Source organism: Myotis yumanensis, unplaced genomic scaffold, assembly GCF_028538775.1.
Source record: "Myotis yumanensis isolate MYYU_CA2020_CCGP unplaced genomic scaffold, mMyoYum1.0.hap1 SCAF_4, whole genome shotgun sequence".
Lineage (NCBI taxonomy): Eukaryota > Metazoa > Chordata > Mammalia > Chiroptera > Vespertilionidae > Myotis > Myotis yumanensis.
The window spans coordinates 107094241-107107338 of record NW_027223755.1 but is presented as its reverse complement, the minus strand read 5'-3'; the positions used below and the strand labels follow the sequence as shown (position 1 = coordinate 107107338).

At 47.1% G+C, this 13098-nt stretch overlaps 1 protein-coding gene across 1 annotated transcript in view; it reads right to left on the bottom strand.

Moving 5' to 3' along the window:
- The window catches only part of ITGAM (integrin subunit alpha M), a 52232-nt gene that overhangs the window by 6004 nt on the left and 33130 nt on the right, over positions 1–13098 (bottom strand). The window contains exons 13-20 of the mRNA XM_070413620.1: positions 6627–6767; positions 6326–6535; positions 3518–3648; positions 3279–3439; positions 863–1017; positions 641–772; positions 419–492; positions 57–198 (exon numbers count right to left, since the gene is read on the bottom strand). Of these exons, the coding sequence (XP_070269721.1) occupies positions 57–198; positions 419–492; positions 641–772; positions 863–1017; positions 3279–3439; positions 3518–3648; positions 6326–6535; positions 6627–6767 (1146 nt within the window). The remainder of the gene's footprint in view (positions 1–56; positions 199–418; positions 493–640; positions 773–862; positions 1018–3278; positions 3440–3517; positions 3649–6325; positions 6536–6626; positions 6768–13098) is intronic.

The following is a 13098-nucleotide window of genomic DNA, read 5'->3' as shown; positions in this document are numbered from 1 at the left end:
CACGGCCTGGGGACCCAGAAAGAAGGCCAGGGGGAGCCTGAGAAGTATTTGGCTACCTGGACCCCTGACACCGTCCGATAGGACAAGCCAGGCGGGTAGAAGAAGGCGACCCGAGTCCCGTAGGAGTCCTCGCCCTGGTTCCTCACAGTCAGCGTCACGTTGAAGTTGCGGAGGCCACCCACCACCAGGGTGTGCAGGCTGTGGGGGGAACAAGCCAGGCCAGACATGCTGAGGGCTCCCCTGTGGGAAGTCGGCTCTGGGGGGGAAGAGGCGTGGACACTTGGAGAGAGAAGCCAGTGGGTGGGCAGCCACGCAGACACTGCCAGAACAGCAGCTGTGCCCGGCTCCTGGGGCAGGGGAGGCCGAGCACCGGGTCTCGGCGTAGGCTGGGAGGCAGCGACAAGGAAGAGAAACTCACTTCGTGAAACTGAAGCTGATGCTGAGGTCATCCTGGCAGACACTGTCATTGACACAATTCTTCTCAAAGGGAAACTGCAAGAAAATAGGATGTGATGAAACAAATGAAAGGAAATCATGAAACGTTGTGACATGAAACAATAAAATTTTGAAATGAAATGAGGCCCAACCATGTTGGCATCGGGACCTCCCGTCCCCTGCAGGGCCCGCCTCCGGGACTCACCGCGGCTGTGAAGAGCGTCTGAGCATCCACAGCCAGCACGGGCCGCAGGTTCCCGAAGGAGGACAAGGGCTGCCCCTCCAGAGAGAAGTTGAGGCGCAGGACAATGGGGGTCACTGAGTCCTCTACACAGTCCTGAGAGACAGTGTTGGTTTGGGGGTCTGCCTTCTGAGCTTCCCAAACCCACCCTGTGCTTGAAGGCCCCTGTGGCTGCTCCCTGCTCACCGGCAAGTGTAGCTTCAGTGTCTCACACGTCTGACTCAGCCCCAAGACCCGTGTCTGTCTGCGTGTGCTGTTCTTCGTCTCGTCGAAAACGGCCCGGGGACTTGAGCGCGTGGAGTCTAGAGCCAGGTCATAGGTGACGGTGCTCTGGATCTCTCCTGCAGGGGGAGGGCATCACAGTGGTGAGCAGCCTGGCTTGGGAGTCAGACAGGCAGGTGTGAGGCCCAGCTCCTCTGCTCCGCAGCTCTATGGCTTTGGGCAGCTTATCTGACCTCTTTGAGTCTCGATTCCTTATTTTTACATGGAGGACAATAATTGTACCTTCCCAGTGGTGAAAATGAAATGAAATAGTGTCTGCAAAGCACACAGCACAGTGTTTGCCACATAGCAGGTGCTCAATACACGGTAGCTATTCTGTTACATACTAGAAAACTGCATGTTTTTTCTGGCTGCTTTTAGCTTTTTGTCTTTGTCTTTGGTCTTCAGCAGTTTGTGCCTTGATCTAATACAGTGTATAATGTTGTGTACACCAGTGTATTGTACCATGGTATGATTTCCTTTATATTTATCCTACTTTAATAGAGAATCTTGATATCTTTCACCAGTTTTAGAAAATTCTTTATCACAGTTTTTTTAACTATTGCTTCTTTCTTATTCTCTCTTCTCTTCTCTTCTCTTCTCTTCTCTTCTCTTCTCTTCCCTCCCTCCCTCACTCCCTCCCTCCTTCCTTCCCTATTGGAATTCCAATCAATGTTTATTAGATCTTTTACCATGTCCCATACATCTCTAATGCTCTAATGGTTTCTTTCTCTAGTTTTCATCCTTTTCTCTCTTTCTGTTAGTCTGTATATTTTTATTGCTTTACCTTCCAGTTCACTACAGTAATTCTCTGTTCTGCTTCTTATCTTCTATTGAAACTATTTATTGAATTCTTCATTTCAGTTAGCATGTTTTTCAGGGCTAGAGTTCCCATTTGACTCTATTTTATGAATTTCAAGTCTTTTCTGAGGTTCTCCATCATTTTGAATTCCTGTCTGATGACTCTAATTTATGAATCACCTGTGGGTCTATTTCTATGGTCTATTGTTTCTCCTAATTGCTGGACTCAATGGACATTGTCCCAATAGGAAGAACAATTTGTTTACAAAGGCTCCTCCTAAATCTCCATTTCCCCAGCAGCATGAAGCTGCTGAATTTCTGCTCAACTCTTTAGCTCTCCAGTTGCTGTCATCAACTGAGTTCCTTGGAGTAGTGACCTGCAAATGACTTGAGAGGAATTTCTATGTAGATTTGGGGGTACTTTCTCTGTAATTCTCTAATCTCCAAGACTTTGCTTTCAATTTCTAGCCATGCTGGCTGCCCCAAACTCTGACTGCTGTCACCTCAGCCCAGTAAGATTACTGCTAGAAACATAATTTTATGAACTCCCCCTATTTCTCTCTAGTACCACCACTACTATCCTCACCCCAGCACAATATCGCTCTTTAAAAGTAGAAAAAAATAAGTCAAGTTCCTTACAATAAAATGCATGTCTGAGTGCTTTGTGAATTTGTGTTTAGCTTCATCAATGCAAACTTTCCTTTAAAAGAGTTCCCCATCCTATATAATAAAGAGGTGATATGCAAATTAACCCTCACACCCTCACAAGATGGCTGCCTATGACCAGGCCAGCACAGGGGTTAGTGAGGGATGACCAAATGACTGAACAAGCAAGCTGCATGGGACGACCAGGCCAGCAGGGGGGTTAGTGAGGGACAACCAAACAACTGAACAAGCAGGCTGCGTGGGGCAACCAGGCCAGCAGGGGGGCCTTGAGGGGGGTAATCAGGCTGACAGGGGGACAGTTAGGGGTGACCAGGCCAGCAGGGGGGGCAGTAAGGGGTGACCAGGCTGGCGGGGGGAGGGGCAGTAGGACCAACCAGGCCGGCAGGGAGGCGGCAGATGGGGGCGATCAGGCCAGCATGCAGAGGCAGTGAGGGGCGATCGGGCCAGCAGGGAGGTCAGTTAGGGGCGATCAGGCAGGCAGGCAGGTGAGCAATTAGGAACCAGCAGTCCAGGATTGTGAGAGGGATGTCCGAAGAGTCCCGGATTGGAGAGGGTGCAAGCTGGGCTGAGGGAACCTCCCCACCTCCCGCACGAATTTTGTGCACCGGGCCTCTAGTTAAAAAATAAAAAAGATCGCAGTTAATTCACAGGTGGGGAGCCCCGATTATCTGGAGAACTGAGAGAGTAAGAGCGTGCCACGGGCTCACTTCTTCGATGGGGTTTGCTGGGCCTCCCCACCCAGTAGGGGAATCACCCACTTGCTCCAGCTGAGCTTGGAGAAGGCTGCTGGAGCCAGTGAGCACTTTGCTCTGAACTGCCAAGAAGGCTGAGCCACCTGTCAATGCCCCCAGCCACTTAACCTGCTGAGACTTACCCTGCAGCCGGTCTGCTGTGCTCTTCTGCACACGGAGGCAGACTCTGACCTCCCCAGCAGGTTGGCCTTTCACCGTATTTTCCCGACACTCAAACACACTCCTCGCCAATTCCCTGGGCGTGAAGGTCATGGTTGCCTCAACCCTCAGCACAGGCTGGGACCTGTAGAGACACCAGAGGTCTCTTTAAGCTGCTCCTTAAAGGGAAGACAACCAGGTATGCTCTGAAAGAGGGTCTCACCTGAGCAGCAGCGCGTGCCCCTGCGCCCCTACAGCCAGGTCCATCAAGCCGTCCATCGTGAGGTCCTGGCCCCCACTCAGTGACTGACCAAAATACTGGAGCCTGGGGGAGAGCTGGGAGCCTGTAATCCGCTGAGAACAGAAAAGAGAAGGGGAGGAAGGGAGCAGGGAAGAACAGGGAAGTGTGTAACTCGGTTACCCCAGGTGACCCAAGGAGAGATTGTCTGGTTTCCATTCAAGTCTCATCTCCCATAATTTCTCAAGGAATCAGGGCAGCCACTCAGCTTTAGACCACAGTCTTGAGATGGCACCCAAAGTTTCCATTAGTCAGCTGGGGTTTTAGGAAACAAACAGTTTTACAGGAAGGAAGTGGCATAGCATTCTATTTGACTCATGAATGTCATTTACATGGTCCAGATGGTGCAAACCCTGAATATTGATCTAACCAAAATCATCGTGTAAATATCAGGAGTGGGGGTGGGGGGAGGCATGTGAAGGCGTGGCCAAGGGGGTCTGAAAGTGCTCAGGCCTGAGCTCCCACACGGGAAGTCCATGCTAAGACAACAAGCAAGAAGCAGCAAATCATGTTGTTGGGAAGTATGGAGGATCAGTAAGTGTTTCCTGGAGACCCAGGGAAATAAAGAGGAAATCGAGTGTAGGTGTGGACATTGCTGTTTCCATAATCAGCCTTTAAAAACGATTTCGAGCCCGGCCAGCTGGCTCAGTGGTTGAGTGTCAACCTATGACCCAGGAGGTCACAGTTTGATTCCCTATGAGGGCAGATGCCCAGATGTGCGGGAGGCAGCCGATCAGTGATTCTCTCTCATCATTGATGTCTCTACCTCTCTCTTCCTCTCCCTTCCTCTCTGAAATCAATAAAAATATATTTTTTTAAAAAGAGCGGCCCTAACCGGTTTGGCTCAGTGTATAGAGCGTCAGCCTGTGGACTCAAGGGTCCCAGGTTCAATTCCAGTCAAGGGCATGTACCTTGGTTGCCAGCACATCCCCACTAAGAAGTGTGCAGGAGGCAACTGATCGATGTTTCTCTCTCATCGATGTTTCTAACTCTCTATCCCTCTCCCTTCCTCTCTGTAAAAAATCAATAAAATATATATTTTTTAAAAAGAGCGATTTGACTCTCTAGTCCATCTGCAAGAATAACACTGAAAGAGTAACAGCCAAATAAAAAGAAATTTTACCGACACACTTTAAAATGGTTAAAATGGTGAGCTTTATGTCAAGTATATTTCACCACAATTTTTTAAGTGATTTTGTCAACTGAAAGGAAGCATGGGGTGCCGGAAGTTTGCTATATCTTAATGTAAGTACTGCCTACTTGGATTCACAGACATGTAAAAATTCATCACTTAAGGCTTGTGAGTTTACTGGGTGTACATTATACCTCAAATTTTTTTAAGGAAAATGTATTCTGTTGGGATGAAGTTTGTTCTGAAATTATGTGTCCTGTGGCGATTGGGAAATCCACAGCCTATTGGCTGGTCCGAACACCGAGCATCCCTGCCCCGTCATAGGGGAAAGCAAGTAAAAATGCAGACAGTACAACTCTAGGACAGCGTGGTCCTTTTGGCATTTGCTGTTCATTCCAACGTCTGTGGGGCAGGCGTGCATGTGTGCAGACGCATAGAGTACCCCCCCCTTTCCCTTGATTTTCTCTGTGGGGTGAGTTACGGTGCAGGTAAGGGGCGGGAAGTAAGGGTTTTCACTGCTTACCTTCGATTTATACATTTGTTCAAGCGTGTAAAGCTTTTGTGATAAAAATAAAGTAAAACCAGAGCCTTCAAACGCCATTTACACAGAGAAGCAACAGGTGCCAATGAAAAGAGGATAATCCTGCTGCTCACACACTGAGAGGCTCCTGATGCAGAGAGATGGCTAAGGAGCGGCGCTTGGCAGTCAGGGGCCCGTGCAGACACTGGGGCCTACGTAAGTCTAGTGGGCGGAGCTGATCTGTGGTCGACAGTGACCAGAACTGCGGTTCCCTCTGCAGCAGAGTGGGGTCAGAAACTGGCCGGAGGGGGCAGGAGGGAGCTCTGTGAGGAGATGATGGATGGTGGAGGGTGGGTTACAGCAGGTGCATACACTCGGCAGTAGTCACTGAGCGGCTAAAGAAGCAACATGTCCTGTTGGTAAATTTGATCTTAAGAATAACAGTAAGCAAATGTTGAAGTCTAGTTCATGATATACGTGCTGAAGTGTTTGCGGGTGAAGTGGACTGATGTTGCAACTTACTGTGAAATGCATTGGAGAATAAGAGGGACTGTAGAGAGGGAATGGCTATGCGGTCAAGTAAGTCTAATAAAATGTTCATTGTAGAATGTAGGTAAATATATGAGTGTTCACTGTACAATTCTTTCAACTTTGCTTGTAAATTTGAAAATTTTTCTGATTTTCCTGAGAGGGGGGCCCTGCGTGACTGCAGAGGCGACAGCCCCTGAATCGTGTGGTTCTGGGAGGCGGCCAATGGGAAGGTCTTCTGAGAGGGCGGCTTTCCGCCTAAAACCAGGCTGCCCGCTGCCTGCCGCGCACGTCCAGCCGTCCAGCCTGCCACCCCTCCTCCAAGCCTTCCCCTCACTGGCACAGTGCAGCGCTGTGCCCCATGGCCTCCGGCTGTGCAAGAACTAATCTAGAACGGAGGGGTCTGAGGCTTCTGTGCAGCGCGTTATTGTTTTTACAGGTTCCGAAAGGAGTAATGGGAGAGCTAATCTGGCAGCTGTGGGAGCACTGAACAAGAAAGGGACAGATCTGCAAAGAGTCTACTGCCACCATGGAGACAGTGAGGGGGCCTCACCTGGCTGTGGGAGGGGCTGATGCCCAGCCCCGAGGTTCCGTGGAACAGGTACACAGCACCCCGGTTCTCCTCTTCCCCCGGGGCCCCGATGGCCACGTCCGTCAGCTTGTCCCCATTCACGTCCCCCATGGCGGTCAGGGCTGCCCCAAAGCGGCCCCAGGGGTGGCCCTGCTCCCCACGGAGAATGGCCGGGCACTGCCACCTGGCCCTCTGCAGAGCAGAAACAGTGCCAGTCCCAACCCGGGCAGCCCCTCCACCCCACACCCAGGCCCCACCCAGCCAGGCCTCCTCAGCCACTCACCCCCCGGGGCAAGGGGCACACAGACACCTGGCCCCCCCGGGTCGGCTCGTAGTAATGGGGAGCCCCGATGAGGACCAGGTCGGAGCTGCCATCTCTGTCCACGTCCACGGAGCAGAGGGAGGCCCCGAAGTAGGAGCCAATCTGAAAGAGACGAGGCCAGGGTCACACCTGCAGCAGAGTGGGGAGTTTCTCCCTGTGAAGAGAAACCATGGCTGCTGGGCTGGAGAACAGCTTAGGAGAGGATGTGAGCCTCTCTACTCTCTGTAGTTGATGGCAAATTCTCATTTGAATGTGCTGACAGAGAGAGGAGCAGAGTGACGGGCAGTGGCGAGGATTTTACCCCAAATAGTGTTATAAGGAGATAATTAAGATAACAAAAAAGAAGTTGGACTGGAAAATATAGACAGAAAAGCCTGAAAGAGCAGACAGATCTTCTCAATACATTGGAAGTTTTTGGTCGGGAGCGAGGGGGGGTTTGGGAGGGTGTCAAAGTTGGTAGTCTGGCTAATAAGGAATCAACTAACATGGATTAAAAATATCTATTACTACAGGAATATTTCTGTGTGATATTGAGAAATAATGTCTACCTTTTAAAAGAATTTTTTTAAAAACCCACAAAAGTATGTTCAATGTCAATGTGTAGAATTCACCCACAGGATTCATCCATTTAGTCATTCACCTATTCATTCATTCATTCATTCAATAAACAAGGGTTTGGAGACGCAGAGCCTTCCAGGGCTCTTGGGCAGCATGGCGGAGCAGAGGGAACAGTAACAGGTGAACAGGGACATGTCTACAGCAATTTTGAACTGAGGCAGGTTCTAGGAAGGAAAACTGCAGGTGACGTCAAGACTGACTTCTGCCCCCAGCATTGAGACAGGCCATGCTGACAGCAACAAAGGCATTTAGCTTCATCGATAGTATTTTTTGTTTGTTTGTTTGTTTGTTTTAGGTCAGGTTTATTGGGGTATAACTTACTTACAATAAAATTCAGGCTTCTTAGTGTATTTTTATGAGTTTGACAAAACACACAGTCATCTAACTACCACCATGGTCAAGATATAGATCAGTTGCATCACCCCCAAATACTCCCTCATGCTCCACTGTAATCAACCTCTTCCCTCAACCACCAGCCCCTGAAAACCACTGAAGGCGTGGCTTCTTTCACTAGAATAATGCATTTAAGATTCATCCATGGTGTTGCATGTATCAGTAATCCATTCCTTTTTATTTCTGGTTAGTATGCCATCATATCTACCACAATTTGTTTAGCCATTCCAGTTGAGTGACACTTGGGTTGTTCTAGTTTTGCACAAATATGAATAGAGCCACTAGAAACCTTCACATACAGGTTTCCATGTAAATATCTGTTCTTATTTCTCCTAGGTTAATACTAAATACCTAAGAATGGGATTGCTGGCATAGGAACTATATGTTGAACTATATAAGATACTAGGGACCTGGTGCACGAAATTCGTGCACTTGGGTGGGGGTGCCTCAGCCCTGCCTGCGCCCTCTTGCAGTCTGGGAGCCCTCAGGGGATGTCTGACTGATGGCTTAAGCCTGCTCCCCATGGAAAGTGAGCCTAAGCTGTCAGTTGAACATCCTTAGCACTGCCATGGAGGTAGAAGAGGGTCCCCCCACCACCGCTGCACTTGCCAGCCGTAAGCCCGGCTTCTGGCTGAGTGGCCTCCTCCTGTGGGAGTGCACTGACCACCAGGGGGCAGCTCCTGCATTGAGCGTCTGCCCCCTAGAGGTCAGTGCACGTCATAGCAACCTTCAGTCGATTTGCATATTAGCTTTTTATTATATAGGACTGACAAACTGTTTTCCAAAATGGGCATGCCATTTTCCATTCTGACAGCATTGTATGAGTGTTTTAGTTGCTACATGTCCTTGCCAGTACTTAATATTGCCCGTTTATTTTCATTTTATGCCAACAATTCTAATACATGTACAGTAGTCTCTCATTGCAGTTTTAATTGCCTTCCCTAATGACTAATAGCATGGAACATGTATGTGTTCATGTGCCTATTTCCCATCCATATATCTTCTTTGGTGAGGTGTCTCTTCTAATATTTTGCTTATTTTTTATTAGATTGCTTCTTATTGTTGAATTTTGAGAATCCTTTATATATTCTAGATATATCCTTTGTCAGATATGTAATAAAAAAGGAAGGAAAGCCCTAGCTGGTTTGGCTCAGTGGATAGAGCGTCAGCCTGTGGCTGAAAGGTCCCGGGTTCGATTCCAGTCAAGGGCACATGCCTGGGTTGCCAGCTCGATCCCCAGTAGTGGGCGTGCAGGAGGCAGCCAATCAATGATTCTCTCTCATCATCAATCTTTCTCTCTCTCCTTCTCCCTTCCTCTCTGAAGTCAATAAAAATATATTTTTTTAAAAAGAAGGAAAATTTACAAATATTTTCTCCAAGTCTGTACCTTATTGTTCATTCTCTTAACAGTGTCTTTCACATAGCAAAAACTCTTCATTTTAATAAAGGCTTTTTTATCAATGTTTCCTTTATAGATTATGTTTATAGTATTATATCTAAGAACTCTGCCTAACATAAGGTCACGAAGATTTCCTTCTATGTTTTTTTCCAAAAGTATTGTAGTTTTAGATTCTACATTTAGCTCTATAATCTATTTTAAATTAATCTTTTTTTTAAATATATTTTATTGATTTTTTACAGAGAGGAAGGGAGAGAGATAGAGAGTCAGAAACATCGATGAGAGAGAAACATCGATCAGCTGCCTCCTGCACATCCCCCACCAGGGGTGTGCCCGCAACCCAGGTACATGCCCTTGACTGGAATCGAACCTGGGACCCTTCAGTCCGCAGGCCGATGCTCTATCCACTGAGCCAAACCGGTTTCGGCTAAATTAATCTTAATATGATATGAGGCATGGGTAGAGGTTTTTGTTTTCTTGGTTTTTATTATACATGTCCAATAGTTCTGGCATCATTGAACTCTCCGTTCAATTGTCTTTGTGCCTTTAACAAAATCAATTGACTAGTCCTGGTTGGTGTGGCTCAGTTGTTGGGGCATCATCCCATGCACTGAAAGGTTGCTGGTTTGATTCCTAGTCAGGGCACATGCTCAGGTTGCAGGCTTGATCCCCAGTAGAGGGCATGCGGGAGGCAGCTGATTGATGTAATGCTCTCACATCATTATTTTCTCTCTCTCTCTCCTTCCATTCCTCTCTCTCTAAAAAAAAATCAATTTAAAAAATCAACTGACTAAAGGCTTTCAGTCAAGACAGTGGAGTAGCTAAACTGTGCGCTCACCTCCTCCAGTGACCACATCAAAATTACAACTAAACTATAGAAAGCCATCACTGAGACCACCTTAAGACTAGCTGAACAGAAGTCCTATAATTAGGGATACAAAGAAGAAGCAATGTCAAGACTGGCATGAGGAGTGGAAAATACAGGGATTGGCAGGTCCAACACCCACAGTGTGGCGATTATGAATTGGGAGGGATATCTTGTCTGTGAAGGTCCCCTCTGAGGAGTGAGGGGTCCCAGCCTCATATTAGGCTCCCCAACCTGGGGCACCAGTGCAAGGAATCAACTACACTAAGAAGCCCCCACAATATCAGGCTGTGAAAACCATCAGGGATTGTGTTGGAGAAAGACAAAGGGCTGCTGAATACCAAGACACTGCTCTTAAACAACCCACGCACAAATGCACTTGCTCACAAACCCACTAACTCTAAGCTCCAGCATAGGGATAATAGCTCAAAAGTGCCAAGGACACATAAGGAGGAACTAGATTAACTAACTCAGGGTGAGGGCTGGAGAGGCAGGGTACAGGGCAACTCTCTCTAGGGGCAAATGTGCTGGCAGGCACCCTTATTTCTTTGTTGAGGGCTCCCCGAGAACCTGCCCCACCCAACTCACCCACCTGGCCCTAGCTTCCTCCAGAAGCTCCTCCACACACACAACAGCCTGCCTCAGCTCATGCTATGGACTTTCCTCAACCCTGACAAAGGCCCACAAACCCCTAACAGCAGTGGCAGCCTCAGCATACCTTGTACCTCTTGCTAACTGGTCCAAGCCTGGCACAAGCCCTAGCCAGTCTTGGCTTGAAGCATAGTTTCAATTAATCCGCCACAAGCACAGCACAAGTGGCAACTTGTCTCAGCTCACATTGTGGTGCCCACGAAAAGGTCCCAAGTCTGACACAAGTGGCAGCCAGTCTCAGTTCACAGCATAGCCTCTCCCAAGCAGCCAACCACAGACTATTTTCTAGCTTCTACGATGTGGCCCTGGTCCCAGCACAAGGGCTGGCTGACTTTGGCCTACCCTGGAGCCCATCTCAAGAGGCTCCAAAACCAACACACACAGTGGCTGGCTTCACACCACACCAGAGCACCACACAACCAATTCTACAAATAGCACATCTGAAGGGAAGACTTGGCTGGCACCAGGGCTCTGCTAAAATGACAGCCTCTCATTAAAAATAAATAAATAAATAAATAAAATGACACCCTCTCTATGGGGTGAGCCCCTGCACAATAGCTCACCCATTGTAGTCACAGCCAGCCCTCACAGCCATTCAGCCTGAGGGTCAATACCGCCCACTGGCATGCCAACTGCAGTCAAGGCTCAACTACATCAGGAGGGCACACACAACCCACACAGGGGGCATACCTAGAGCACCTGACTTAGGTGACCAGCGAGATTGCACCACTGGACCCCACAGGACACTTCCTAGATAAGGCCATTCTCTCAAGACTGGGAGACATAGCAGATCTGCCTGATACATAGTGACAAACACAAGGAGTCAGCCAAAATGGGGAGACAATGAGACATGATCCAAATGAAAAACAAAAAAAAAGAACTCAACTCCAGAACAAGAACAAAACAAAATGAAGACAAGCAATTTACCAGATGCAGAGTTCAAAACACTGGTTATGCCCTGTGTGGTTCAGTTGGCTGGAGCATCATCCCATACACCAGAAAGTTGCAGGTTCGATTCCCGGTCAGGGCACATACCTAGATTGCAGGTTCAATCCCTGGTTGAGGCATGTATATGAGGTGAAAATTTGATATTTCTCTCACATTGATGTTTCTCTCTCTCTCTCTCTCTTTCTCTCTCTCTCTCTCTAAATCAATGAACTTGTCCTCAGGTAAGGATTTTTTTAAAAATCTGGGTTATAAGTATGTTCAATGAACTTCAGAGAAGTATAGATTAATTCAGTAAGAACTTCAACAACGAGGCAGAAAACAAAAAAAAGAACCAGTCAGAAATTAAGAATACAATAACCAAAATAAAGAATACATTAGAGAAATCAAGAGCAGAGTAGATGAAACAGAGGATCAAATCAGCAATCTAGAAAAAAAAAGTAGCAGAAAGCACCCAATCAGAACAGCAAAGAGAAAAAAAGAATTTAAAAAATAAGGATAGTTTAAGGGACCTCTGGGACAACATCGAACATACCAACATGGGATATACCAGAAGGAGAAGAGAAAGAACAAGGGACTAATATCTGTTTGAAAAAATAATGATTGGAAATAGACATACAAGTCCAAGAAGCACAGAGAGTTCCAAACTAGATGAACCCAATGAAGCCCACACCAAGACATCATAATTAAAATGCCAAAGGTTAAATACAAAAAAAGAATCTTAAAAGTGGCAAGAGAAAAGCAGTTAATTATCTACAAGGGAGCTCCCATATGATTATCAGCTGATTTCTCAACAGTAACTTTGCAAGCCAAAAGGGAATGGTATGAAATATTCAAAGTGATGAATGGCAAAGACCAGCAGCCAAGATTATTTTACCCAGCAAGGCTATCATTTAGAATCGTAGGAGAAATAAAGAGGTAGCCAGACAAGAAAAAGCTAAAGGAGTTCACCACCACTAACCCATGTTACAAGAAATGTTAAAGGGACTTCTTTAAGAAAAGATAAAAAATATGAATAAGAAAATATAGTAAAGAAAAAGTTCTCATGGACTAAGGCAAGTATTTAGTAAAAGCAGTCAATCAAGCAAATATAAAACTAGCACAAAGGTTAAAAGATCCAGAGACATAGAAGCATGCAACAGACTAATGTATTCCAGAGGAAAGGTGGGGGTGGGAAGAGGTTAACCAGTGAATTGATGTGAATATATGCATAACCCATGGACACAGACAATCGTGCAGGGAAGGCCTGGAGAGGGTATAAGAACAGGGTTGAAGGGATGTCCACTTCCACCACTTTTATTCACCATAGCATTGGAAGTCCTATCTGCAGCAATCAGACAAGAAAAATAAATAAAAGACATCCAAATTGGAAAGGAAGAAGTCATTATTTGCAGATGCCATGATACTATATATAGAGAACCTTAAAGATTCCACACACAGCCGAAGCCGGTTTGGCTCAGTGGATAGAGCATCGGCCTGTGGACTGAGGGGTCCCAGGTTCGATTCCGGTCAAGGGCATGTACCTTGGTTGCGGGCATATCCCCAGTAGGAGATGTGCAGGA